Genomic DNA, 27,540 nt, shown 5'->3' with positions numbered 1-27,540 from the left:
AGGCAGAGCATCATAAAGCACACAGGACTGAGTCCAGGGCTCTATCTGTGCAGAGGTAGGAAGTGCACAGGAGATCAGGATGAGAAAAGGTAGAGAGGTAGGGGGCACCTCATGAGGAGTCCTGACATGACAGGCTACGGACTTGACTTGGTACAACAAAATAACCTACAAGTCTAAGAGAGTGAAAGCTTACTAAACATGACCTGATCCCTCACTTTGTATCCAAATACACTATGTTTACTGTAACTAAAAGACAGACACCAAAGAAAATTCCCCCCAAAAAGTAACTGAAATAAGTTTATTTGCAGGAGAAGAACATCTGAACATCGGGTACAGTCTGACCACAATGATCCAACACCAGCAGTGACTCGTCTGAGAACGCTCTTCTGCAGTTTGGAGGAGACATCAGCTGAACACTTATCAAACCTCAGAAAGCCATCTAACCTGAGTGTTACACAATACATAATGACCGTGACACAGTAATAAAAATACAACAGCAAACACTCACTACTTTGTGAGCTACAACTGCAATATAAACAATTTAGGCTCTTTTTTAAAAAATGAAAAAAATAGATCTATTACAACTTTATTTCAAGCATTTTCAGTTAGATACAACTTTATATATTTTTACTCACAACAGACAGCAAAAGAATGCCTTCTGAAGTATCTATAGATAAAATATATTACTTATTTAAATGTTTGCACTCAGAAGCACATTTGCCAGGTAGGAGTTCAGATGAGAGAATGATTTTGTGCCAAAATCCTGGCAGTTGATCAAGACTTGTATAGTCTTTATATTTGTCTAAAAAGGTTTACATTGGAGAAAAAAGAAGGGAGAACGTAAAGACAACCAACATTATTCTTTTTCAGTGAAGCAGTCTAATTCCAGAGATGGGGCTTTCCATTTTGGATTCCAAGCGTGTCATCCCAAAGTTGAATCCTGTCCAGGCCGCAGAGGCAAGGGAGCTGGAAGGAAAGTGTTAACAGAATGCTACAGAGATGGCCACTGATAACAGAGCTTCTAGAGGCCCCAGGCCACACAGTGAGGAAGGGCCGCCAGGACCACTGGTACAAAGGTACAGTGCTCTCACTGAACTGCACACATAGAGCTCCTGGGAGGGTTAACAGTTCTTGACAGAGGTTCCTGGTTGTAGTTTACAATATCTGCCTTCACCACCCTCTGTCATAAAAGAAAACAGAGTTATTATCAGAACATCAGAACATTTAGAAAGAGCTCGTTGAAGTATATTTTTATTTTCTGAACTTTGGTGAACTCCTGATGACAGACATCATAAATGAAGCCAGAACTGATATTAAAAGAATCAATCAGGACAAACTGTTGGAGAGCTGAGATGCTGGAGAGTGAGGGACTTGGGTTTGCTTTTGGTTTTGTTTTTTAAGGACGGAAGACCAATTCCTTTACTGAGTCTTCCTGGTTTTATGACATTAACTTGAGGTTACAACAAGTCTAAAATATAACTGACAAATCAATATGAAAAATTAACCCTGGTTATAATTTAAAGCAAAGGAATGAGAATTAATCATTCACATATTTTAATTCACAGGCAAGACATCATAATTTCAAAGTAAAATATGTCATCATTTATTAATATTTAAATAAACCATTATACCCAGCCGTAACTTTTTTAGAGTATCTGCAGCAATCTGTGAGTTAGTAAGAAATGTGTAAATGTTAAATAGGAGTCACATACAAAGGAGAAATGTTTTGAGCAACCCAATTTTTAAAACTTTTCCAGTTTTTATAACTTTCCTCCCAAATCCCTAATTTACTACCAAAGAGCTCACTACTGGGTTATGAATAAGGACTCTAACAAAATATAGAATGAAAAATTTAGAAAATTACCTCATATTCATGGTTTTTTTTTAATTATTTAAACCAAAAGACACTTTTAACTCTTCTTTTCATCCCTCTAACCCACACTTCAAGGAATATCTTCGATGATGAATTTAGTAATATGCCCCAAGTAATAATTTAAATTAAAACAGCTCCTTCACTATTCCCAACTCTTTTACTAAATCTGTACACAGAAGCAGACAAAGAAAGGTAATTCAAAGCAAATTTTAAAAATACTCTTTCAATTACCATGCTGCTTCAAGAAAAATGGGAATAACCATTGCACTCTTCACTTCACTGCACATGTGATAAACACAACCATAAGGACAAATATGTTTGAAAGTAACTGAAATGTTATTTTAATTTGTTCCAATTTCTTGTTTGTCGGTCTCCTGGCAAAGAACCAATTTTTCAAAGTTCTAAAACAGGCCTTACAATTAACAATACTAACTTCCAATCATGTACAATAATCATTTGAACTTCTCTACTCATAAGGAATAAAGAGCAAGACAGCATCTACCAGTTCTCCCTCCCTCCTCCCCCCAAATGCAATCAATTTACCCCTTAATACCTGCACTACTGTACTGAACAGATTCTACTCTGAGCAGAGTTGGTATGTTGATTATCTTCTTCCGGGTACTTCACTATTTCTGCCCTGACAATATGCTGCCAATTCCGTACAACATAAACAAGATGAAGAAGAAAGCAGGGGGCAGGGAAAAGAAAAGAAAGAAAAAATGGAAAGTATGTTCAATGGCTGAAAACAGAAGGGAATACCAAAGCAGAAAAAGAAACAAACACATAAATTTAAACACGTCACAGAAAAAAAAAAAAAAAAAACTTATGCATATAAAAGGAAAGAAAATGAATGAAGATCCATGAAACACTCCTCTTTGCAACTCTAGTTAATTATTGAAACAGGTCTACTGAACCGCCCAGACAAGTTGGGAGTTCTATTTTTGGTATCACAATGACACATTGTACCTATAAGGCCCAGAATTTCAGAGGACAAAAAAGAATTACAAGGCTTTTCTATACTAAAGTACAGTAACAGTACTTAATTCCATCTTCTTCAACAAATATTACTGCAGATCTATGTGCCAGTCACTCTCTACTGGGAATGCACAGGTGAATTACACAGGCTTTGTTCACTTGGTGCTCTGCACTAAATGAGAAGAGAAACATGTACACAGCTAGTTGCCATACAAGGTAAGAGCTTTACTAGTGGACTTATAACATGTTGTAGAAATACAGGCGGGAGGAGTAATTAATTCTCTTTGAAGGTGGGGAGCAGACACATAAATCTGGGGAAGCAATGTGCTACTTATAAATGTCCAAGATTTATGGACTTATTAATATATAATGCTTGTCAAAGACTTCTTTTTGATGTTCATTGCCTCGTCCCACACAACCCTCACCTCCACACTTACAAATTCCATATAGAAATAAACAATTTCGAAACACACTTTTCTATCATTCCAGAATAAGTCCTGACATACAGTATTTAAGCATAATAACTACTGTTTCAAATATCTAAAGGAGTTTTGCTAAATAAAAAATCAAAATTGCTTTGATAGGTTTTGGATGGCTCTAACCCTTAGGATGAAAAGGACATGTATGACAAATATGATAGAGATAACGTGCTCCCCTCAAATTTCTTACACTTGAAATTATCCTCACTTTTTTTCATGATTTCAAATATCTTATTTCTGAAAATCTTTCTTCATATTAGTATATATTAATTAACACATATATAAACACTTGTTAATGTGGGTAGTTGTTTGTAATAATATTTATAACAAATTAGATAAACAACTGATAATAAATGAAGAGGATTCTATGGTATATTAGCATTGGATGGGCTCGGCTCCAATTCTCTAGCAAGCAGCATTAACTTCTGGACAAGACTCATGATTTACTAGGCATTCAGCCTGATGCTATCAACAGAAGCATTACCAACTGCCACATGAGGTATTAAAGTTGAACACCATTATCTGACCTCCCCAAACCTAACTGTTTCATGACAAACTATGGGTTACAATAAAGAAAAGGGATTTTCATAATCAGTAAGCAACTCATTAATCCTCCAGCATGTCGGTTTAAACCCTATCCTATAAACACAACCAGGTTACTGACCTGTGGTCAAGACATTTTGGTTGAAGTACTGACTAACATAAATGACTTGGATTTTCACCATTAATTTTCATCGAATTAGTGAAGAACTAACAAGGCAACATCTTTCTTGGAGGCCTTGGCTGTCTGACATAAAGCTTTGTACAAAGTTTCTGAACTGGAAGTTAGACTAAGGCCCTACACATTCAAAACTCTGCTTTCTATGAGGAGAAAAACAAAATTTCCATGCCATAAACTACAGAGTCGGTGCTTTCATACTCATCAGCTTGTTTACAAGCCATTCATTGATGTTTTCAGAGAAAATGTTACCTACAAAACACCAAATTTTACTTGTGGAGCCACAAAGTACACTCTGCTATTATTCTCTGCTATTAGTTAACGGAGTAAAAATAAAGAAATGGCCCTAAGAGGAAAGAAGCTGTGTAGCTGAACACAGGCTTAACACTTACTTTGTCAGAGTATTTACTTGTGAGTGGATATTAGAAATGGAAACGGCAGCTATGCAGAGGGTAAGCAAGAACGCAACCCAGGCGCTGGGCAGGAACGTGTAAAGAGTATAGATGGAGTCTTGCGAGGACACAAAAGATCAATTTGCAAATTCTGCAATGGTGTTTTAATCCAGATAGTAACACGTTTGCCATTGCAAAAGTTGTAGTTTGTCATGTTCAGGATACGGAGTAAACATACCTTGAAGGCTTAAAACACTTGTCACTATTGCTCATTCAAAGTTAACCACTATTTTAGATATTGAAGACATTCAGAAAAATAATACATAATCTCTCTTTCCGAGATGTGTAAGAGTCTAGCATGGAATACAGAGATGTAAACTATTAAAGAATATTATGATTGATACATATTCAAAGTGCAACAAAATTATAGATTACCACTTAAATATGGTTACAGCATTTTTAAAAAAATATTTTATTTATTTATCAGAGAGAGAGAGAGAGAGACTGCACAAGCAGGGTGAGTGGCAGGCAGAGGGAGAAGCAGGTTCCCCACTGGGCAAGGAGCCCAGTGCAGGACTTGATCCCAGGATTCTGAGATCATGACCTGACCTGAAGGCAGACATTCAACCAACTGAGCCACCCAGGCATCCTGGTATAGCATTTTTTTAAAGCATGGAACTTTGTACACAGTAGAAACTTAAAGGAAACTACTTTTCTTTTTCTTGAATATAATGTGCCCTTAGATGCTCTCAGGAACTTTCATCACTTAGGGTGTAAGTTACTTTACCATTTTGGTGTTCACAATCTCCTGATCTAAAAACACAAAGTTTATTTATGTGGTCTTTAAAGTCCCACCTATAGATCTTGAAACTACATGAAAAAAATCACTTTGAAGGTGAGGAGGAAAAGAAAAATATGGGATGATAAGGAAATCCCTTAAGCAATGTTCAGTACTGAGGATTAAAATAGTATGTATAAAGCGAGTAAATATGTTCTGCAAGGAAGACAAGTGATGTTTAAGATAAGGAAAGAATCTCACTGCAGTTTTTGTAAACAGATTGGAAAAAATGATAAAGATTAACATCTAGGCAAGAAGAATCTAAGTTCCTTGTATCTCCTTAAGGAAGATCAATATTCAGAAAAGCTAAAGAGAGGGACGCTAGGATAAGGGGTTAAATGGGCACTTCAGTTGTACAGTTACGTGCATGCACTACCACGCTAGATGTGTTCATGTGTAGTACATGTATATATATACATATGTGTGTGTGTGTGTGTGTGTATTTTAGCATTTTTTAGCAAGTTTACTATCTCAGACATAAGAGAAAAAAATTTTTTTTTTGAGAAACTAATGCTTACCAAGTTCAAACCAAACAGAAATTCATAGTTTATAAACTGGAAAGTGAAAATGTCCAGGCTTAAAAATGTATTAAGGACTCTTGGGATGCCTGGGTGGCTCAGCTGGTTAAGCACCAACCTGCCTTTGGCTCAGGTCACGATCCCAGGGTCCTAGGATTGAGTCCCACATCAAGCTCCTTGTTCAGCAGGGAGCCTGCTTCTCCCTCTGCCTGCCATTCTCCCTGAAAAGTTGAACGCTACACCTTTGAGAGAATACCAACTGGAAATTCATTTTTTCCCTAAAGGTCTGACTACTTTGTAAACAAACAAACAAAAAAACTTGAACAATATGGGAAATAAGGACATTTGTTAACAACCAGTCCTGGCTTTTACACTATCTAAGAAGAGAATAGTTGGGAAAAAAAGAGTACAGATAAATGATACAAATGCAACTATTGCTTAAATTGGGAACTGTGGACAAGACATCTAGAGTGCATAAGTGTTTAAATAGCTGTCTGCCCCAACTTGTTCTGGGAGCTCCATGAGGACAAGGACTTCCGTATATTCTTCTCTGGATCCACAGATTCTACTGCAGCCCCTGGTATGAAGTAGACCAGCAAAGAACGTCTGCTGTATTAATGAACCGTGTTCCCTTTCCTTCCTCCCTTTTCCTCTTCCTCTTCTTTACAAAGCTTGCAAAATATGCTGGTAACTCATTTTATAGAACTCCCTAAGAGGAACAAACTACGTTAGAAGAACTAAAATAGCAGAATCTTTTAAAATAATCACTAAATGGAACCAAGACCATAACCTGATTATAAAAGTTTTTTGTTTTTGTTTTTTTTAAGATCACTCATACTTTTTTTTAAAGGTTTTACTTATTTATTTGATAGACAGATTACAAATAGGCACAGAGGCAGGCAGAGAGAGAGAGAAGCAGGCTCCCCACTGAGCAGAGAGCCCGATATGGGGCTCAATCCCAGAACCCTGAGATCACGACCCAAGCTGAAGGCAGTGGTTTAACCCACTGAGCCACCCAGGTGCCCGTATAACCTGATTATAAATACTTATGTCACAAACTGAATTACTATAGCATCAGTTTCCATGTGTCTGGTCAGTCTACCAACTAGCTCCTTCTCCAGAAAATAAAACACTTCAAAACGAAACACTTCAAATGTTACACCAAATTCCCTCAGGACTCATTCAAAAAACACAGAAAAGTGTGCATTCTCCTTCCCTCTTTGTCTTGCCTCCCTGCCCCACTTCTTTTTCTCTCCCCCTCTTTCACTTACCAGTTAGAACAGCCAACATCAAGAATAAACAGATAAATGTTGGGGAGAATGTGAAGAAAAGCAAACACTTTTGCACCACTGGTGGGAACGTACACTGGTGCAGCCACTATGGAAAACTGTGGCGGTTCCCCCTCAAATTAAAAACCAAACTACCATATGATCTTGCAATTCTATTTCCAGGTATTTAGCCAAAGAAAATAAAAACACTAACTTGAAGATATATGCACTCCCATGTTCACTGCAACATTATTTACAACAGCCCAAGATATACTAACAACTTAAGTGTCCAACAATAGATGGAAGAATAAGAAAAGGTCTAGTACATATAGGAGTGAGTACCTGGGTGGCTCAATCTGTTGAGCGTCCGAGTCCTAGTTTCAGCTCAAGCAATGATCTCATAGGTCGTGATCTAATGGGTCATGAGATCGAACCCCATGCCAGGGTCTGCACTCAGCATGAAGCCTGCACAAGACTCCCTCTCCCTCTCCTTCCAACCTTCTCCCCACATGAGCACACATGTACTCTCTCTAGAATGAATACATAAATCTTCTTTAAAAATATAGTATGTATGTGTATGTATATATATATATATATATATATATATATATATATATATATATATATATATATATAATGGAGGGTTACTCAACAATGAGAGAGGAAGACATTCTGTCATTTGTGACAACATGGGTGGACCCTGAGCATGTTATGCTAAGTGACAGATGTCAGATAAAGACAAGCACTGTGTGATATCACTTATATGTGGAATTTTAAAAGGCCAAACTTATAAAACAGAATAAAATGGTAGCTGCCAGAGATCAGGGCTGGGAAGGATGAAGAAATGTTGTTTTAAGGGTACAAATTTAAAACAAATAGTAAATAAACCCTAGAGATACAATACACAGTGCAGTGAAAATAAACAACAATATTGTATTATAATCATCAAACGTGTTAAGAAACTAGAACTTAATTACTCAAACTGCTAAACAGAAAAGATAACTATGTAATGTGATAGAGGTGTTAATTATCACTACAATGACAATCATAATACAATATATAAATGTATCAAATTAACATGCAGTATACCTTAAGTTTATGTTTATCCAATGTGATATGCCAAATAGATTTCAATTAAAAAAAGAAATAACTGTGCTCAACATGACTTGCTGGCTTGGACGTCGGTCCTTAAAAACCTCTTTTTAAAATCTGAACTTTCAAAAATGTTTCCACAGGGTAATGTTGTCAATTGTAAAATCAATAATTTAACTGGCAAAAGCACCAAATTAATCAGATTCAGAAAAGAACGGGGCTTCTCTACACAAAGGATTCTGGCAAACATTAACAAAAGAGGGTTCTAGTACAGTGAACTCATCTTCAGATGAATGGATTCAAAGTAAACCACACCGACAAACCGAAGACTGAAATAGCGTCATTGCCTAATAAACAAGATGAGGTGCACTAAAAAGGTAAAGTATACAGGAAGGGCAGAGAGCTATGCAATTAACACATCTGAGTAAGTGCTGAAATAAATGTCTTTTGAAAAATGATAAATAAAAAAAGAGATTTCCAGAGTTTCAAATATTGTTATCAAATCCTAGATATCAGCATAAAAATTTTCAATTGGTATTTGCTTTAAGACAGACAGACACACACACACACACACACAGATTTACCATGAAAATAAGACCAGGAACACTGAGAAAATTAAAGAAAATATAAGGATGGGAAAAGACAATTATACCTTTTTAGCTAAATGGGATGGGCACAGAGTAGATGGGATTGAGGGAAAATGTAATTTATCTGTTGCTTCTCAGCAAACCAAAAACTTACCTTTAAACTCTAGGATCTTACTCTGATTTTTTCATTCTATCAAACATATGAATTGGTGTACTATTATGGTGGTATTTTTAAATGCTTGTTAGTATTCACATTTATTTATTAGTGTAGGGACTGCCTTTATTTAATACCATTATTAAATTGTGTATTAAATTAACAATAAAATAACATCAAGAACTGGTCTTATTACAAGAGGGGATGTTTTAGAAGAACAGAGAACACAGACTCAAAGAAAAAATAATGTTTTACCAAAGAGAACGTGCAGGATGCCAAATGGAGTAAACTCTAAGACAAAACTTAAATAAACTGTTGGGACTTTGTATGAAATATAAAAAGAATATGATAGTATAGTAATCCTGGAAGAACTTAAATAAAGAAGTACAAAACAATATGATCAGCATCTTAACCCATTATTTAACTACTGATTAAATGTGTATTATATTTATCTCAATTTTAGGACAAAATGAAGTTTCAAGGGTATCATAATTGAACAAAAAGTTAACATCTTCCATCTTCTACACTAAACACTGATTCACTCATACACACAATTTATTCCTAAGGCTTTTAGGGATATGTACAGAGGGTGCATTAATGATAAAGGAGTCAGTGGTGAAATTAATGTCTTTAGGAAATAAATAGTTTTTTAAAAATAAAAGTTCAATATAATCACCTGTGACTGTTCTATTTCTGCTTTGTTTAATTTGATTCCAAGGATTTCAGCAGCAACTTTCTGAAAACACAGGAAGACCTACATAACAAAAATAGGTTTAAATGATTTAAAACAGGCATGCTTAAGTTAATGTCAAATAAATTGAACTTTCTAAAAAATGATAAACATCAAGAATTGTGAAAATATGATGTACCAAGTTATTCAAAAAATAGCTCTGTCAAATGCAATAACATTTTAAGTATAATAATTTTAAAATGATTAAATCACAATTTGAAAATCATGCAATTCACTAAACATAAAGATATTTATCCCTAAAAATTTACATTTAAAATTTTTTTATTTTATTTTGTATTTTATTTATTTGAGAGAGAGAGATCACAAGCAGGAAGAGGGACAGAGGAAGAAGCAAATTCCCCACTAAGCCCGACAACACAAGGCTGGATCCCAGGACCCAGGGATCATGACCTGAGCCAAAGACAGCTGCTTAACCAACTCAGGTGCCACCTCAGGCACCCCTACATTTAAAAAATTTTAACAAAAGAGAATTAATTACAGATACTACATTAAAAAAAAAAAAAAAGACTACTAGCATAGCAAACTCCTAAAAGTCCAGGGGAAAACAAATTAGTCTGTACTTTAGTACCAAGGTTTTTCACTGCCAATTCTATATTGGTCTTTTGATCTGGCTTTAGCCTATCTTAAAAGTGCTTAACTTCTAACCCTTTAATAATCTTTGTGGCATTCATTAATTTCAATAAATGAGCCATAGCTCTTGAGCAAAACAATTTAGTAATCTTTATTTTATTGGTTCAGAGTAAAGGAATAGTATACTGTGTTATCCTTAAACAGAAACCAAAAGTACTTTTCCATAAACAGACTTTCATACATACTTAGCATATGCTGAGCTCACTAGGATTCCCAGGACTCCAAGCCAGACACTGACTATAATGTTATACTTGTCTTTGTTTCATAAGTGCCTTTTCATATTCTTACCCCTACTTATCTCATGCTTATTGAATATTTATTGCAACTAATTTTTATTTCTAAAATAAAAGATACATACCTCCAAAAGGCTTATGTCATTTACATCCTAAAAGGGATTATATATGATAGTTCACTCATGGTCAACATTCAAGAAAAATGAGAAAGCTAGCATGATGGGATGGAGAGAAAGTGGGGGATTATGAAGGACAATAAGCAAAGAGATTAAGGGAGTACACATATCACATAAGATCTGGTAAGCTATGGAAATACTTTGACTTTTACTCCGAGTTAAATGGAAGCCATGGGAAGATGGCTTGATGTGACTTCTATTTTAATAGGGTCAATCTGATTCTTATATTGAATATTCTCACTACAGAAGATAAAGGGTACAAAAAGAGGAGCCAGCAAGGACGCTAGTGTAAGAGATGATGGAGGCTTGAACCAAAGTGGTAGCAGTAGAGAAGATAAGAAAGAGTCACCAGATTCTGGATATATCATGAAAGAACAACCAACAGGACTTAGCAATAGACAAATGTGGGGTATGAAAGAAAGAGAGAAGTCAAGAAGGATTCTAAAATTTTCTCCACCTTAGCACTTAGCAGAAGATCCGCCATTTATTGAACTGGGGAAGACTATGGGAGATTTCAGGAGAGACTATCAAGAGCTTAGTTCTGAACCTGGATAAGACTAGGGCTGCTTATTAGGCATGTAAGTGGAGATGCTGGGCAGGCTGCAGTTCAGGGAAGAGGTCTGGTCAAAGCCCTGAGGCTAAATGAGGTCACTGGGGAGTAAGTTTAGAGAAAGGTACCAAGGACTGAGCCCTAAGGCACTCCAATATTCAGAAGATGGAGTGAGAGGGAATCAGCAAAAGGAAATGAGAGAGTAGCTAGTGAGGTGAGAGTAAACCAGGGGGTGTAGTATCCTGGAAGGTAAGTGAGGAAAGTATTTCAAAGAAGAAAGAGTGATTGACTATTCTATATGCCTCAACTAAGTAAGATGAGGACTAAGAACTGACCACTGCATTTAGCAAAAATGAGGTCGTTGGTGATTAGAATAACAGTAGTATGGGTGAAATACTGGGTAAAAAAGTCCAGGTGAAACTATTCAAGAGAAACTACAAAGAGAAAACTGGAGACAACTCTTTCAAGACACATTCCATTGGAACTAGGGGAAAGAAAAAAGGCAACAGTTAGAGAAAACTGTAGGATTTCTTATTTTTAAAATTAGGTAAGTCATAGCATTTTCTGTGATGATAGAATAATCCAGTAGACAGAAAAAAAAAAAAAAAAGTGATGATACAGGACGGAGAGAGAATTGCTGAGCAATCAATGTCCATTCCTAGGCCAAGAGAAATGGGACTAATGCACAATGGAGGAGTGGGCCCTAACCAGGAGCATGGATGGTTTGTCCTTCAGTAACCAGACAGAAGACAGAAGATATGGGAACAGAGACAGGGAGCAAGGAGAATGGGAGTAAATGTGGTGGCAAGACTATGCAGTTATCTTCTGTTGACTTCAGATTTCTATAGAATAGAAAACAAGGTCATCAGCTCAGAGAATGGATGAGGAAATGTTGAAGATCTGAAAAGAGAAGAGAAGTTATGAAAACAGTCATCAAGGTGAGAGGGAGTGATGTTGGCTTATGGACATGGGGTAAAACCACTGAGCAGCATTAAGGCCCCCCCTTCAGGCTAGTGATTGTGAATTTTAAGTGAAACCTCCAGCATGCCTCTGTTTCTCTCTGATCACGTTCAAATACCTGGGTGCTGCCACAAAACAGCAGGAGCTTGGTTTAAACTAGAGTTAAGGTTTAGACAAGTGAAACTGAGAAAGTCAAAGCGAGGAAAGGGAATTGAGGGTATACATATGGCAATGATTTTTTTTTAAGATTTTATTTATTTACTTGACAGAGAGAGAGAGAGAGAGATTACAAGTAGGTAGAGAGGAGGCAGAGAGAGAGAGGGGGAAGCAGGCTCCCTGTTGAGCAGAGAGCCCAATGTGGGGCTCAATCCCAGGACCCTGAGATCATGACCTGAGCTGAAGGCAGAGGCTTAACCCACTGAGCCACCCAGGCGCCCCTACATATGGCAATGATTTTGATTGGCCAAGAGATTTAAGTTAGGAAAACATGAAAGGAGGTTGGGGACATTAAAAAGATGTTAAGATGTGCATCTAGCAGGTTCTGCCAGGACTGCAGATTGTCTGGACTAGGGCATTCAGGGGTATGAGCTGGAAAGACAGGAGGGTGGTCAGTGATTAGGATGTCTGACATTGAGATGTTGTGATCTGTAATGACAAAGCCTAGGAGTGAGTGGCTAAGGTGGGGTGGAGGACAAACAAAAATACTGGAATCACTAAGAATTACAACAAAGGTAATATCAGAGAAAGTACAGTCAGGAGCTCAACCCCCCAGGTGATGAGGAAAATAAGCTGAAGATGGGGATGACTGAAGTCTCAAAGTGATTCCACAAGAATAAACCATTTCAAAGTTGCATTTCAAAGGAAAATAACAAGGATTTTTAAGAATGGCTCAACATAAGTACCAAAAAATATGGAGTGGTTAAACACAAGGTAAATTACTGGAAGTTGAAATAATTCTAGGGGCACTTAGGTAGCTCAATGGGTTAAGCTTCCGACCCTTGATTTCAGCTCAGGTCATGATCTCAGGACTGTGAGACTGAGCCCTACATCAGGCTCCACACTGGGCATGGAGCCTGCTTAAGATTCTCCCTCTCCCTCTACCCCTTCCTGCCCACTCACATGTTCACTCACTCTCTCCCTCTCAAAAATAATAAAAAATTATTAAATAAAATAAAATAATTCAAAAATGACAGAAGATCCCTAAGAAGATAAGTGAGGGTAGAAGCCCAATCCATGTATTTATCAAGGAGTACTGATTTTACACATTTTTGAATGGCATGTGTGGGTATGTGCCCATGTTTGCATTATCTTGGAGGAAAGTTCTGAAAATAATCATAAAATAAATAGGTAATGAAATTTTTAAAAGTTCAACCTTGATAGCAATCAAAGAAATTCAAGCACCAAGGTACCTTTTTTTTTTCTTATTTTTGGCCTACCAAATTAATATAGATTTAAAAGTAAATTAAAAAATCCTGGATGTTAAAAAAACACCACAGTGAAATAGCACTAATACAATGTTGGCAGTAGGATGGATTATTAAATCTACTTAAATCTAATGGATTATTAAATCTCTTTAATAGTATCAAATGACATGGTCAAATTTTCTGCTCACAAATATATTAAATAAAACATTAAAACACCAAGTTATTTCTATATTTATGATCTTAATTTTTAAATAAATTTTTAGTGCAGTTAATAACTCTGGACGGTCACTACTTAGGTTTACAAATCCTATCCCCACCACTCATTAGCTGTGTACCCTTACATAAACTGTCTAGGACTCCTCTATAGCACAGACATAATGAGAGAAGCACAACGCAAGTCACAAAGCAAGCATTCAGTGAATGCAATTCACTAGCAGCAACAGCATGAGCATTTGGGAGCATCAGAAAACTATAAGGAATCACAGGAGGTTGTGAATGGTAATCTCTTGATGCTGAGATAGTGGGTGATTTTTACGTTCTTCTTTTTTTTTTTTTTTGGATATATGTTCTTTTTCTCTCATACTTTTAAATTCCCTAAAATAACCATAAACTTAGGTTAAATGAATTATAAATGTAATATAAACAGAATAAACATTTTATCTATTTTATGTCTTCAATAGGAATTAATTTATTCCAAAAGTTAAGCCTAGGAAGTGTACTTCCTGTGAATACTATTACTAAAAAAGATCGCTCATAATATTCAATATTCATTATTTTACTTACAGAGTCTCCTGTCTTTGCTGAGACAAAGTGGCTACTAAAACCATTTTCCTGGCAAAACCGTAAGTGTTTTTCAGGTTTTACTGTTCGCATATGTTCCAAATCAACTAGAAAAGTAAACAAAAACAGAGAATAAAACTCAGTATCTGAATCAAACAATACATTAACATGTTTAAATTTGACTTACTTTCCAAAATTATTTCCCAGCTTAGACACTAGCTGTGTCACCTTGAGCAATTCTTTAACCTTTTTATGCTTGAGTCTATAAAGCTAAAAACTGAGACTAACCATGTATATATATACATGTAATATATATATACGTGTGTGTGTATACACACACACACACACACACACACCTACCTACCTTATGTAGAGTTATTAGAGAGTGAATGCATCGATGATGCACAATGACCAGCACATAAGAAGTGCTTGAAAAATGAAAGCTATCATTCTTATTACTTACAGCTTCAAGGCACATTGATGAGACCCAAAAAAAGACCTACTTAGCATAACATGTTTAAACATAATGATTATGGTTGACACTTGAACATCGTGGGTTTGAACTTAGATGTGGATTTTTATAGTACAGCACTATAAAAGTATTTTCTCTTCCTTGTGATTTTCTTAACAGCATTCTTTTCTCTGCCTGATTTTATTGTAAGCGTATAGTATATAATACACATAGCAAACAAAACTTGTGTTAATTGACTGTTTATGCTATCAGTAAATCTAGGCAATAGTAGCTGTTTGTGGTTATGTTTCAGGGAGCCAAAGTTACACATGGATTTGACTATGCAGGGAATTGGCACTCCAAACCCCCATGTTGTTCAAGGGTCAACTGTAACTGAAAGATGCACTTACCCAAGCATACTTAGTTTGAAACAATTTAATTGCTTTAATAATTACAATAGTTCTGCAATCTCTATAAACTTTAATGTTAACACAAATACAGAATTAATTTTATGCCGAAAGGTAGCAATATTTTGTTGCATGCTTACTTTATTTGAAACCATGGTTTAATTTCACAAAGATACATCTCAGTTGCTTTCCAAACCTAAAGTACACATTTTGAAAGCACTCAGTAAGGGGATATTTCCTTGAATAGGTATAGGTGCTTTAAAGCAAAGCACGGTACTCATGGCCAATACTGGTTTTATCCAGCACAGTCTATTTTTTCAAATGTGATCCTTTATTGGACAGTTTCTCTTTTTACAACACTACAGACCCTATAAGGGTGTTGACTCAATGCCGTCAAATTATAAGGCAAATATATTTGCAGGATTTAAGGACAACTAGGCTCTTTGAGTCAATATAGGAAAAAAAAACTTGAACTGATTTCCTGAGGAAGGGACCCAACTGACTTGTAAAAAGTTGTAAATTTGTAAATCTACTAAGCCTACATAATAGTGGCAATTGATTATCAACTAAAAAATGTTCTCATACTACATAAAAGGCTTTATTTAAAATTATATTGAAGGTCTTTAGTTTGCAGGCTCAAAAGATCTTTCTCTAGGAGACTTTTGATCTAGTGGGGGATTTCTGAGTCTCATTTATATTGCTTAGCTTGGATAATATGGAGCTTTTTTTCTTTTCTGGCCACAGGTTGTTGTTCCTTAAACATCACTGAGACCTTATTTATAAGAACAAGCCAAAAAATATCCAGATACCATAGGCATCAATTTGTAGAAGACTAAAATACTAAGCTATTAGCACTGACATTTATACATCTAGTTTATCATAATAGTGAGGCTAAAATGCTTTCCTAATTCAACATGAATAAGAACAAGTCATGTCACTAAGAAAATTAACCAATGTGGGGCACCTGGGTGGCTCAGTGGGTTAAGCCGCTGCCTTCGGCTCAGGTCATGATCTCGGGGTCCTGGGATCGAGTCCCGCATCGGGCTCTCTGCTCAGCAGGGAGCCTGCTTCCCTCTCTCTCTCTGCCTGCCTCTCCATCTACTTGTGATTTCTCTCTGTCAAATAAATAAATAAAATCTTTAAAAAAAAAAAGAAAATTAACCAATGAAATCACTGTCCAATTAAAAATAAAAACAAACACATAGTTTGTCATTTAATATATGTGTGTATTCATCTTTTTGAATGGAATAGTCTATCATTGTTCCATTTTTTCTTTCTTGTTTTTCCTCTTTCCTCCTGTCCACCAACAACCTAACTACCACATTCACTTACTTATAGCACTGGGGAATTTATTACCCAAGCAAAAGGTTTTCCCTAATAAAGATAACCATGATGGGGCACCTGGGTGGCTCAATCAGCTGAGTGTCCAACTCTTGGTTTCAGCTCAGGATCATGAGATCAAGCCCCACGGCAGGCTCGGAGCTCAGCAGGGAGTCTGCTTGAGATTTTCTCCCTCTCCCTATGCCCCTCCCCCAGTTCACACTCTATCTCTCTAAAATAAATAAATATTTAAAAAAAAAAAAGACGATACCCTTGAGAAACTAGTACTATCACTGATCAACTGAAAACAACAACATTTATCCATCAAACACTTATTAAGTACCTATTATATACCAACTAGTAGGTTAAGCAATAAGAACCCAAAGATGGAAAAGATACAATCCTGGTCCTAAAAAAGTTATCATCCATACTTTAGGAGCATAAAAGATCATCAGCAATTGAAGCAGTTATAATTGAGAGTCTGACAAAGGAGACAGCAGATAGAGAATAGGCCCTCCCAGAACTTTACCACAATGTTTTCCTCTGCTCTGTTAAAATTTAGTGGGCAATGTTTAAGAGGACTCAGTTACTAGAATTCTTAACTCTAAATGATCCAGAAATGTATATTCTGAAGATAAAGTTATAGTGAGACACTGGAAAATCTTTACTTTCTTCACTTTTAAGATCATCCTTAAAAATATTATCCAGTGACAATGCATACATGTGGTAATACTCTCATATATGTGATAACATTCTATCATATATGTGGTAACACTCACTGCTTTAATTGCCTTTATGTCCTTCAGTGAACCACACCATCTTTCTAGTTCTCATATTTTGTTTTTGAAAATGGAATAAAAATTTCCTAATAATCGTAATACATATTCATTACCCAAATATTCAGAAAAACTATGAAAATGAAATGTAAAATATTATCTCCTGTGAGGATGATGCTGTCTTCTCCGGAAGCTCTTTTTTTTTTTTCTCTTAGGTTTTATTATTATTTTTTTTTCTTTCTTTTTTTTTTTTTTTAGTAAACTCTACCCCAACTTGGGGCTTGAATTCAGGGCTCTGCAATCAAGAGTCGCATGGTCTCAGGGTCTACCAGCTAAGCCAGCCAAACACCCCTCCTAAAGCTCTTTCAAATGTTAATTTTCCCCTGTTGTATCTACCTTGTCAGTCAGGCCTGAAGGTGGGATAGGTGACCTTGTTCCATGTTTCTCTTTCCAGACCATTCTCCCTGTTTTCCCTAAAAACCCTTAGATTTGAATAATCATTTGAGCCAAATTATTGTACCTCCGTCCATCTAGCTACTTTTATTTGTTGGCTTATCAGCCAACCCCTGCCTGAACTCGGTGAATATCTCAGAGATTTCTCCTGGGTCTCAGTCACTCCATTACTGTTGCTGTCACCATCAGTGCCCACACACAGTGTCCTTGCTCTCTCACGTTCCTTGAGTCCTTTACCTCTAGTCATCTTGTTCCCAACCTACACTAACATACTTAAGATTTAGTTCGTATCAATTTCTGCACCCTCTCTGTAATATCGATATTAATTTTATGTATCCCAGTCTATCCATTATCTCCTGTCTTTACAGCTCAGCTGCTTTTGTAACTCAACTCCAGCAATTTTTAGACTCACACAAAACTTTAACATCAGTTACCAATTATATCTTAACAATTTTCAATTTCCTGAACCATTCCTTACTCAACTTAGATTTCATGCTCCATCAGTATAATCACTTCCTTGCATTTACTATCTTCAAGTTACCTGCCCTTTTTCTCAGTGTTGTACATGGTACAGTTTCTCTGCTTAATTACTTAAGTAATTTCTCTGCTTGAATGCAAGCACTGATCTACTCAACACCTCTACTAATGCAGCTGAGTGTAGTTAGAACAAAACCTGTAACACACTGTGTCTCCTTTTAAATCCAGGTTAACTGTCTTTAAGTGATTTCTCTCAATCCCTCGCATTCCATGTCAAATCCGTTAGCATTTCGTATTTACTTTTTATTCCAAAAATCTATTGAGGATCTGCCCTACTTTTTACATCTCTACTACTACTAAGTAAAATATTGTCCAAACTATCATCTTCTTTTTCATAGATTTTAGATTTTTTTTTTCCTAAAAATGGAGGGAATTTTATAGCCTCACATAACTGAAAAACCCAATAACTATTTTATCTTTAGCTGTGGTGTGATCCAGGGACTCAAAAAATGCCATTAACTAGAGTCAACTACCGATAACACTTTTGTGCATATCCTGCCAATATCAAAGCAACTGAAGGACAGAGGCATTAATGTTGCACATACATGCAATTTCTTCTACCTCAAGCATACTACAATCCTGCTTAAACATATGCTTAATAATCTCAAAGGATAACCACTTTATAGATCATTCATTCGTTTGGCAAATACTTAAGGGCCTATTTTTAATATATTTTTTATATTTTACACTGGTAAAATCCTTCCTTTCTTCACTTTTAAGATCATCCTGGAAATTATTAACCAGCGACAATACATACATATGGTAACACTCTCATATATGTGATAACATTCTATCATATATGTGAAAACACTCACTGCTTTGATTTAATTTCCTTTATGTCCTTCAGTGAACCACACCATCGGCAGCCCATTTTCTTTTAGCTCTGCTTTCTTCCCCGATTTTTTTTCCTTAAGATTTTTACAGTAGCCTCCTCAGTGGCTTCTCTGCTTTACATTTGACTCTCTGTAGTTTATTCTCAGCAAAGCAACCCAAATTAACCTTTTAAAACGCCAGATTACTTTTTGTTTGTTTGTGTTCTTCACAATCCCCCAGTAACTTCCCATCTCTTTTACAGTGGCCTATGCACCCTGTGTGATCTGGTTCCTGGCTTTTTAAACCTCATTTCCACTGTTTCCCTTTTTTTGCTAACTCATTTCAGCCATCCTGGCTGGCCTCCTGTTTTTCTCTTACTACTAAGTGCAATCTTCCTTTAGGGTCTTTGCACTTACAATTGTCTCTGATTATGTATTTTTCCTGTTAGTCTCTTTATCAAACTGTAAGCTCCTTGTATCTGCAGCACCCAGGACAGTGCCTGGCCAAATAGGCCCCCAACAGAAAAGACAAGTAAGTACGTACATTATACGGCAGAAGTTTAAAACTTTTTTCAAGGAAGATATTAAAAATACAGGAATTTTATTGATGTGGAAGCATCTCAGAAACTAAAAAAAGATCGAAACTAGGGTCTACAAATGGGAGGTCAGAGCTGTATAGGATAAGAATGCAAAAGATAAACCAATGATATTAATACCCTAGGCTTTCTTGTGTAGGGAACATAAGCGAGGACAAAAAGCACAAAGATGAAAAAATTCTAAGTCTACATTAGACAGACAAGAAAATCCAAATTTTTTATTGTCAAAACCAACTATGCAAAATAAAAAAAAAAAAATTATGTGGCTCATTCATCCTGACCTGTATATTAAAATGGAAAGGGGGAAAAAACATTGTCAAGACACTAAGACTATCTGTAATGTTCCTAAAATCACATGAAATAGAAGTCGTATGAGAAGCCTAATTTTGGTTAACAACCTTAATTTTGACAAAACTTAGAAAGCTATTAGAAAGAACAACCTAGAGTCAAGATGGCGGAGAAGTAGCAGGCTGAGACTACTTCAGGTAGCAGGAGATCAGCTACATAGCTTATCTAAAGATTGCAAACACCTACAAATCCAATGGCAGATGGACGAGAAGAAGAACAGCAACTCTAGAAACAGAAAATCAACCACTTTCTGAAAGGTAGGACTGGCGGAGAAGTGAATCCAAAGCGACGAGAAGATAGACGGGGGGGGGGGGGGGGGGGGGGGGGGCGTTCCCAGCAAGTGGCAGAGCAATGGAGCACAAAATCAGGACTTTTAAAAGTCTGTTCCACTGAGGGACTTCGCTCCAGAGGCTAAACCGGGGTGAAGCCCACGCGGGGTCAGCGTGACCTCAGGTCCCGCAAGGTCACAGAAGGTTTGGGGGTGTCTGAGTGTCACAGAGCTTACAGGTATTCGAACGGGGGAGCCGGCTACAGAGACAGAGCCGAGGAGTGAGCTCCCAGCTCAGGGTTACCTTGAACTGGTCGCAGGCTCGGTGAGCTCGGAGCGCAGCTGGAGGCCAGAGAGACGGGAGTAATTGGGCGCTGTTCTCTGAGGGTGCACTGAGGAGTGAGGCCCCGGGCTCTGGGCTCCTCCCGGCCAGAGACTGGGAGGCCGCCATTTTCATTCCCGTCCTCCGGAACTCTACGGAAAGTGCTCAGGGAACAAAAGCTCCAGAAAGCAAGCCCAAGTGGATTACTCAGCACAGCCCAGCACAGCCCATGGTAAGGGCAGTGTAATTCCGCCTGGGGCAAAGACTCTTGAGAATCACTACAACAGGCCCCTCCCCAAGAAGAACAAGAAATCGAGCCAGGACCAAGTTCACCTACCAAGGAGTGCAGTTTCAATACCAAGGAGAGCAGCTGAATTCCAGAAGAGGAGAAAGCAAAGCACAGAACTCACGACTTTCACCCCATGATTCTTTAGTCTTGCAGTTAATTTTTTTTTCTTTTTCAATTTTTTTCTCTTCTTCTGCTAATATTTTTTAACTTTTACCTTTTCTTTTTTTAATGTTTTTTTAACTAGTTTATCTAATATATATATATTTTTTCTTTATTATACTTTTTTGTTATTCATTTTCTTTTTTTAATTGTTTCTTTTCTTTTTTTTTTTTTTCTCTTTCTGAACCTCTTTCTATCCCCTTTCTCCCCCCCTCACAATTTGGGATCTCCTCTGATTGGTTAAAGCATATTATCCTGGGGTTGTTGCCACCCTTTTAGTATTTTACTTGCACCTTCATATACTCTTATCTGGACAAAATGACAAGGTGGAAAAATTCACCACAAAATAAAAGAACAAGAGGCATTACCAAAGGCTAGGGACCTAATCAATACAGACATTGGTAATATGTCAGATCTAGAGTTCAGAATGATGATTCTCAAGGTTCTAGCTGGGCTCGAAAAACACATGGAAGATATTAGAGAAACCCTCTCAGGAGAGATAAAAGCCCTTTCTGGAGAAATAAAAGAACTAAAATCTAACCAAGTTGAAATCAAAAAAGCTATTAATGAGGTGCAATCAAAAATGGAGGCTCTCACTGCTACGATAAATGAGGCAGAAGAAAGAATTAGCAATATAGAAGACCAAATGATAGAGAATAAAGCTGAGCAAGAGAGGGACAAACAGCTACTGGACCACGAGGGGAGAATTGTCACTTATTCTAAACAACATTAGAATAATTGGGATTCCAGAAGAAAGAGAGAAAGATTCCAGAAAAAGAGAGGGGAGCAGAAGGTATACTGGAGAGAATTATTGGAGAGCATTTCCCCAATATGGCAAAGGGGACAAGCATCAAAATTCAGGAGGTGCAGAGAACCCACCTCAAAATCAATGTGATAAAAAAGAATAGGTCCACACCCCGTCACCTAGTAGTAAAATTTACAAGTCTTAGTGACAAAAGAGAAAATCCGGAAAGCAGCCCGGGAAAAGAAGTCTGTAACATACAATGGTAAAAATATTAGATTGGCAGCAGACTTATCCACAGAGACCTGGCAGGCCAGAAAGAGCTGGCATGATATATTCAGAGCACTAAATGAGAAAAACATGCAGCCAAGAATACTATATCCAGCTAGGCTATCATTGAAAATAGAAGGAGAGATTAAAAGCTTCCAGGACAAATAAAAACTGAAAGAATTTGCAAACACCAAACCAGCTCTAGAGCAAATATTGAAAGGGGTCCTCTAAGCAAAAAGAGACCCTAAAAGTAGTAGATCAGAAAGGAAAAGAGACAATATACAGTAACAGTCACCTTACAGGCAATACAATGGTACTAAATTCATATCTCTCAATACTTACCCTGACTGTTAATGGGCTAAATGCCCCAATCAAAAGACACAAGGTATCAGAATGGATAAAAAAACAAAACCCATCTATATGTTGCCTACAAGAAACTCATTTTAAACCCAAAGAACCCTCCAGATTTAAAGTGAAGGGGTGGAAAAGACTTTACCATGCTAGTGGACATCAGAAGAAAGCAGGAGTGGCAATCCTTATATCAGATCAATTAGATTTTAGGCCAAAGACTATAATAAGAGATGAAGAAGGACACTATATCATACTCAAAGGATCTGTCCAACAAGAAGATCTAACAATTTTAAATATCTATGCCCCCTAACGTGGGAGCAGCCAACAATATAAACCCATTAATAACAAAATCAAAGAAACACATAAAAAATAATACAATAATAGTAGGGGACTTTAACACTCCCCTGACTGAAATGGACAGATCATCCAGGCAAAAGATCAACAAGGAAATAAAGGCCTTAAAGGATACACTGGACCAGATGGACATCACAGATATATTCAGAACATTTCATCCTAAAGCAAAAGAATTCACATTCTTCTCTAGTGCACAGGGAACATTCTCCAGAATAGATCACATCCTCGGTCCTAAATCAGGTCTCAACCAGTATCAAAAGATTGGAATCATTCCCTGCATATTTTCAGACCACAATGCTCTGAAGCTAGAACTCAATCACAAGAGGAAATTTGGAAAGAACCCAAATACATGGAGACTAAACAGCATCCTTCCAAAGAATGAATGGGTCAACCAGGAAATTAAAGAATTGAAAAAATTCATGGAAACAAATGATAATGAAAACACAACGGTTCAAAATCTGTGAGACACAACAAAGGCAGTCCTGAGAGGAAAATATATAGCGGTACAAGCCTTTCTCAAGAAACAAGAAAGGTCTCAGGTACACAACCTAAACCTACACCTAAAGGAGCTGGAGAAAGAACAAGAAAGAAACCCTAAACCCAGCAGGAGAAGAGAAATCATAAAGATCAGAGCAGAAATCAATGAAATAGAAACCAAAAAAACAATAGAACAAATCAACAAAACTAGGAGCTGGTTCTTTGAAAGAATTAATAAGATTGATAAACCCCTGGCCAGACTTATCAAAAAGAGAAAGGACCCAAATAAATAAAATCATGAACGAAAGAGGAGAGATCATAACTAACACCAAAGAAATACAGACAATTATAAGAACATACTATGAGCAACTCTACGCCAACAAATTTGACAATCTGGAAGAAATGGATGCATTCCTAGAGACATGTAAACTACCACAACTAAACCAGGAAGAAATAGAAAGCCTGAACAGACCCATAACCAGTAAGGAGATTGAAACAGTCATCAAAAATCTCCAAACAAACAAAAGCCCAGGGCCAGATGGCTTCCTGGGGGAATTCTACCAAACATTTAAAGAAGAACTAATTCCTATTCTCCTGAAACTGTTCCAAAAAATAGAAATGGAAGGAAAACTTCCAAACTCATTTTATGAGGCCAGCATCACCTTGATCCCCAAAACCAGACAAGGACCCCATCAAAAAAGAGAACTACAGACCAATATCCTTGCTGAACACAGATGTGAAAATTCTCACCAAAATACTAGCCAATAGGATTCAACAGTACATTAAAAGGATTATTCACCACGACCAAGTGGGATTTATTCTTGGGCTGCAAGGTTGTTTCAAAATCCGCAAATCAATCAATGTGACACAACACATCAATAAAAGAAAGAACAAGAACCATATGATCCTCTCAATAGATGATGAAAAAGCATTTGACAAAGTACAGCATCCCTTCCTGATCAAAACTCTTCAAAGTGTAAGGATAAAGGGCACATACCTCAATATTATCAAAGCCATCTATGAAAAACCCACTGCAAATATCATTCTCAATGAAGAAAAACTGAAAGCTTTTCCGCTAAGGTCAGGAACACGGCAAGGATGTCCATTATCACTACTGCTGTTCAACATAGTTCTAGAAGTCCTAGCCTCAGCAATCAGACAACAAAAGGAAATTAAAGGCATCCAAATTGGCAAAAAAGAAGTCAAACTATCATTCTTCGCAGATGATATGATGCTATATGTGGAAAACCCAAAAGACTCCACTCCAAAACTGCTAGAACTTGTACAGGAATTCAGTAAAGTGTCAGGATATAAAATCAATGCACAGAAATCAGTTGCATTTCTCTACAGCAACAGTAAGACAGAAGAAAGAGAAATTAAGGAGTCAATCCCATTTACAATTGTACCCCAAACTGTAAGATACCTAGGAATAAACCTAACCAAAGAGGCAAAGAATCTATACTCAGAAAACTATAAAGTACTCATGAAAGAAATTGAGGAAGACACAAAGAAATGGAAAAATGTTCCATGCTCCTGGATTGGAAGAATATTGTGAAAATGTCTATGCTACCTAAAGCAACCTATACATTTAATGCAATTCCTATCAAAATAACACCCATTTTTTTCAAAGAAATGGAACAAAGAACCCTAAAATTTATATGGAACCAGAAAAGACCTCGAATAGCCAAAGGGATATTGAAAAAAAAAGCCGAAGTTGGTGGCATCACAATTCCGGACTTCAAGCTCTATTACAAAGCTGTCATCATCAAGACACCATGGTACTGGCACAAAAACAGATCAATGGAACAGAACAGAGAGCCCAGAAATAGACCCTCGGTTAACTCTATGATCAATTAATCTTCGACAAAGCAGGAAAGAATGTCCAATGGAAAAAAGACAGCTTATTCAATAAATGGTGTTGGGAAAATTGGATAGCCACATGCAGAAAAATGAAATTGGACCATTTCCTTACACCACACACAAAAATAGACTCAAAATGGATGAAGGACCTCAAGGTGAGAAATCCATCAAAATCCTTGAGGAGAACACAGGCAGCAACCTTTTCGACCTCAGCCACAGCAACATCTTCCTAGGAACATCGCCAAAGGCAAGGGAAGCAAGGGCAAAAATGAACTATTGGGATTTCATCAAGATCAAAACTTTTGCACAGCAAAGGAAACAGTTAACAAAACCAAAAGACAACTGACAGAATGGGAGAAGATATTTGCAAACGACATATCAGATAAAGGACTAGTGTCCAGAATCTATAAAGAACTTAGCAAACTCAACACCCAAAGAACAAATAATCCAATCAAGAAATGGGCAGAGGACATGAACAGACATTTCTGCAAAGAAGACATCCAGATGGCCAAAAGACACATGAAACCGTGCTCCATATCACTCGGCATCAGGGAAATACAAATCAAAACCACAATGAGATATCACCTCACACCAGTCAGAATGGCTAAAATCAACAAGTCAGGAAATGACAGATGCTGGCGAGGATGTGGAGAAAGGGGAACCCTCCTACACTGTTGGTGGGAATGCAAGCTGGTGCAGCCACTCTGGAAAACAGCATGGAGGTTCCTCAAAATGTTGAAAATAGAACTACCCTATGACCCAGCAATGGCACTACTGGGTATTTACCCTAAAGATACAAACGTAGTGATCCAAAGGGGCACGTGCACCCGAATGTTTATAGCAGCAATGTCTACAATAGCCAAACTATGGAAAGAACCTAGATGTCCATCAGCAGAAGAATGGATAAAGAAGATGTGGTATATATACACAATGGAATACTATGCAGCCATCGAAAGACATGAAATCTTGCCATTTGCGACAATGTGGATGGAACTAGAGGGTATCAAGCTTAGCGAAATAAGTCACGCAGAGGAAGATAACTATCATATGATCTCCCTGATATGAGGAAGTGGTGATGCAACATGGGGGGTTAAGGGGGTAGGAGAAGAATAAATGAAACAAGATGGGATTGGGAGGGAGACAAACCATAAGTGACTCTTAATCTCACAAAACAAACTGAGGGTTGGTGGGGGGAGGAGGGTTAGGGGAAGGGGGGAAATACAATTTACAATATTTCATATTTTATAATTTAGACTTACAGCAAGAAAGAGACAGCAACAAAAGCATATGTCAGGGTTTCATGGAATACTAACAATCCAGTGAGAAGTGGTATTTTCTCAGTAACGTAACTAATAATTATGATTGACAGAATGTTAGGCTACCTTAAAGGCCTTTTTAAGAATGTTTTCACATAAACCTGTGAAAGCATTGTTCAATCAGTATGCAAAGAAAAGCAAGTGAAAGAAAAAACAGAACTGATGTCTACCTTTCAAATGGCAAAACTAAAAACAAAACAAAACAAAAGAAAAAACAAAAACAAAAACCCAAAACAACATGAGAACACCCACAATTGATGGTACTACTAGTTTTTTGAAAAGCAACTTGGAAATCTGTGCTGAACTTTAAAACATTTATACTCCATAACCACATAACATAACTTGGAAGAGTTTATCTTGACGAAAAAATCAGAGGTGTAGAAAAGTAACAATTATAAATTAAGATCTTCACCACACAGTTATCTGTAGCACAAAAAAATATCAGAAGAAAGATTCATGTCCCAAAAGAGACACAGAGTTAAATTATGGCACAACCACATAATGCAATATACTCTCTGGCCATTAAAAATCACAGACTTAAAGACTATTAACTGAAGTTTTAGTAATGATTTTTTGGGTTTGACACAAAAAGTAAAGACAATAAAATAAAACATAAACAAATAGGACTACATCAAATTCAACTTCTCCACAGCAAAGGAAACCATCAAACAAAATGAAAAGGCAACCTACAGAATGGGAGAAAATATTTGCAAGTCATATATCTGGTAAGGAATTAATATCCAGAATATATGAAGAATTCATACAACTCAATAGTGAAAAAACAAACATTCCAATTATAAAATGGGCAAAGAAACTGGATAGATATTTTTCCAAAGAAGACATACAAATGGCTAACAGGTACCCAAAAAGATACTCAACATCACTAAACATCCGAGAAATAAAAATTAAAATCACAATGAGATACATCACATCTGCCAGAATAGCTATCATCAAAGAGACAAGAGACAACAAGTGCTGGCCAGAATGTAGAAAAGGGAACCCTTATGCACTGTTGGTAGAAATGTAAAGAAGCA

At 36.9% G+C, this 27,540-nt stretch overlaps 1 protein-coding gene across 4 annotated transcripts in view; it reads right to left on the bottom strand.

Annotated features, from left to right (window-relative positions):
- Nucleotides 1-284: 284 nt before the first annotated feature.
- RAB28 (RAB28, member RAS oncogene family) overlaps nt 285-27,540 on the bottom strand; it is a 105,118-nt gene continuing 77,862 nt past the window's right edge. For 2 of the 4 annotated variants that reach the window (XM_082727458.1, XM_082727461.1), the window contains 3 exons: nt 14,402-14,505; nt 9,571-9,648; nt 285-1,180 (listed from right to left, as the gene is read on the bottom strand). In XM_082727458.1, the coding sequence (XP_082583584.1) occupies nt 1,088-1,180; nt 9,571-9,648; nt 14,402-14,505 (275 nt within the window). In that variant the 3' untranslated portion in view covers nt 285-1,087. Of the gene's footprint in view, nt 1,181-2,426; nt 2,522-9,570; nt 9,649-14,401; nt 14,506-27,540 lie in introns of all 4 variants that reach the window. The other 2 variants (XM_082727459.1, XM_082727460.1) reach the window with 2 other exon arrangements.

This window comes from Mustela nivalis (assembly GCF_964662115.1).
Source record: "Mustela nivalis genome assembly, chromosome: 4".
NCBI lineage: Eukaryota > Metazoa > Chordata > Mammalia > Carnivora > Mustelidae > Mustela > Mustela nivalis.
The sequence above is the reverse complement of the archived record's forward strand: the minus strand, read 5'-3'. Positions and strand labels throughout refer to the sequence as shown.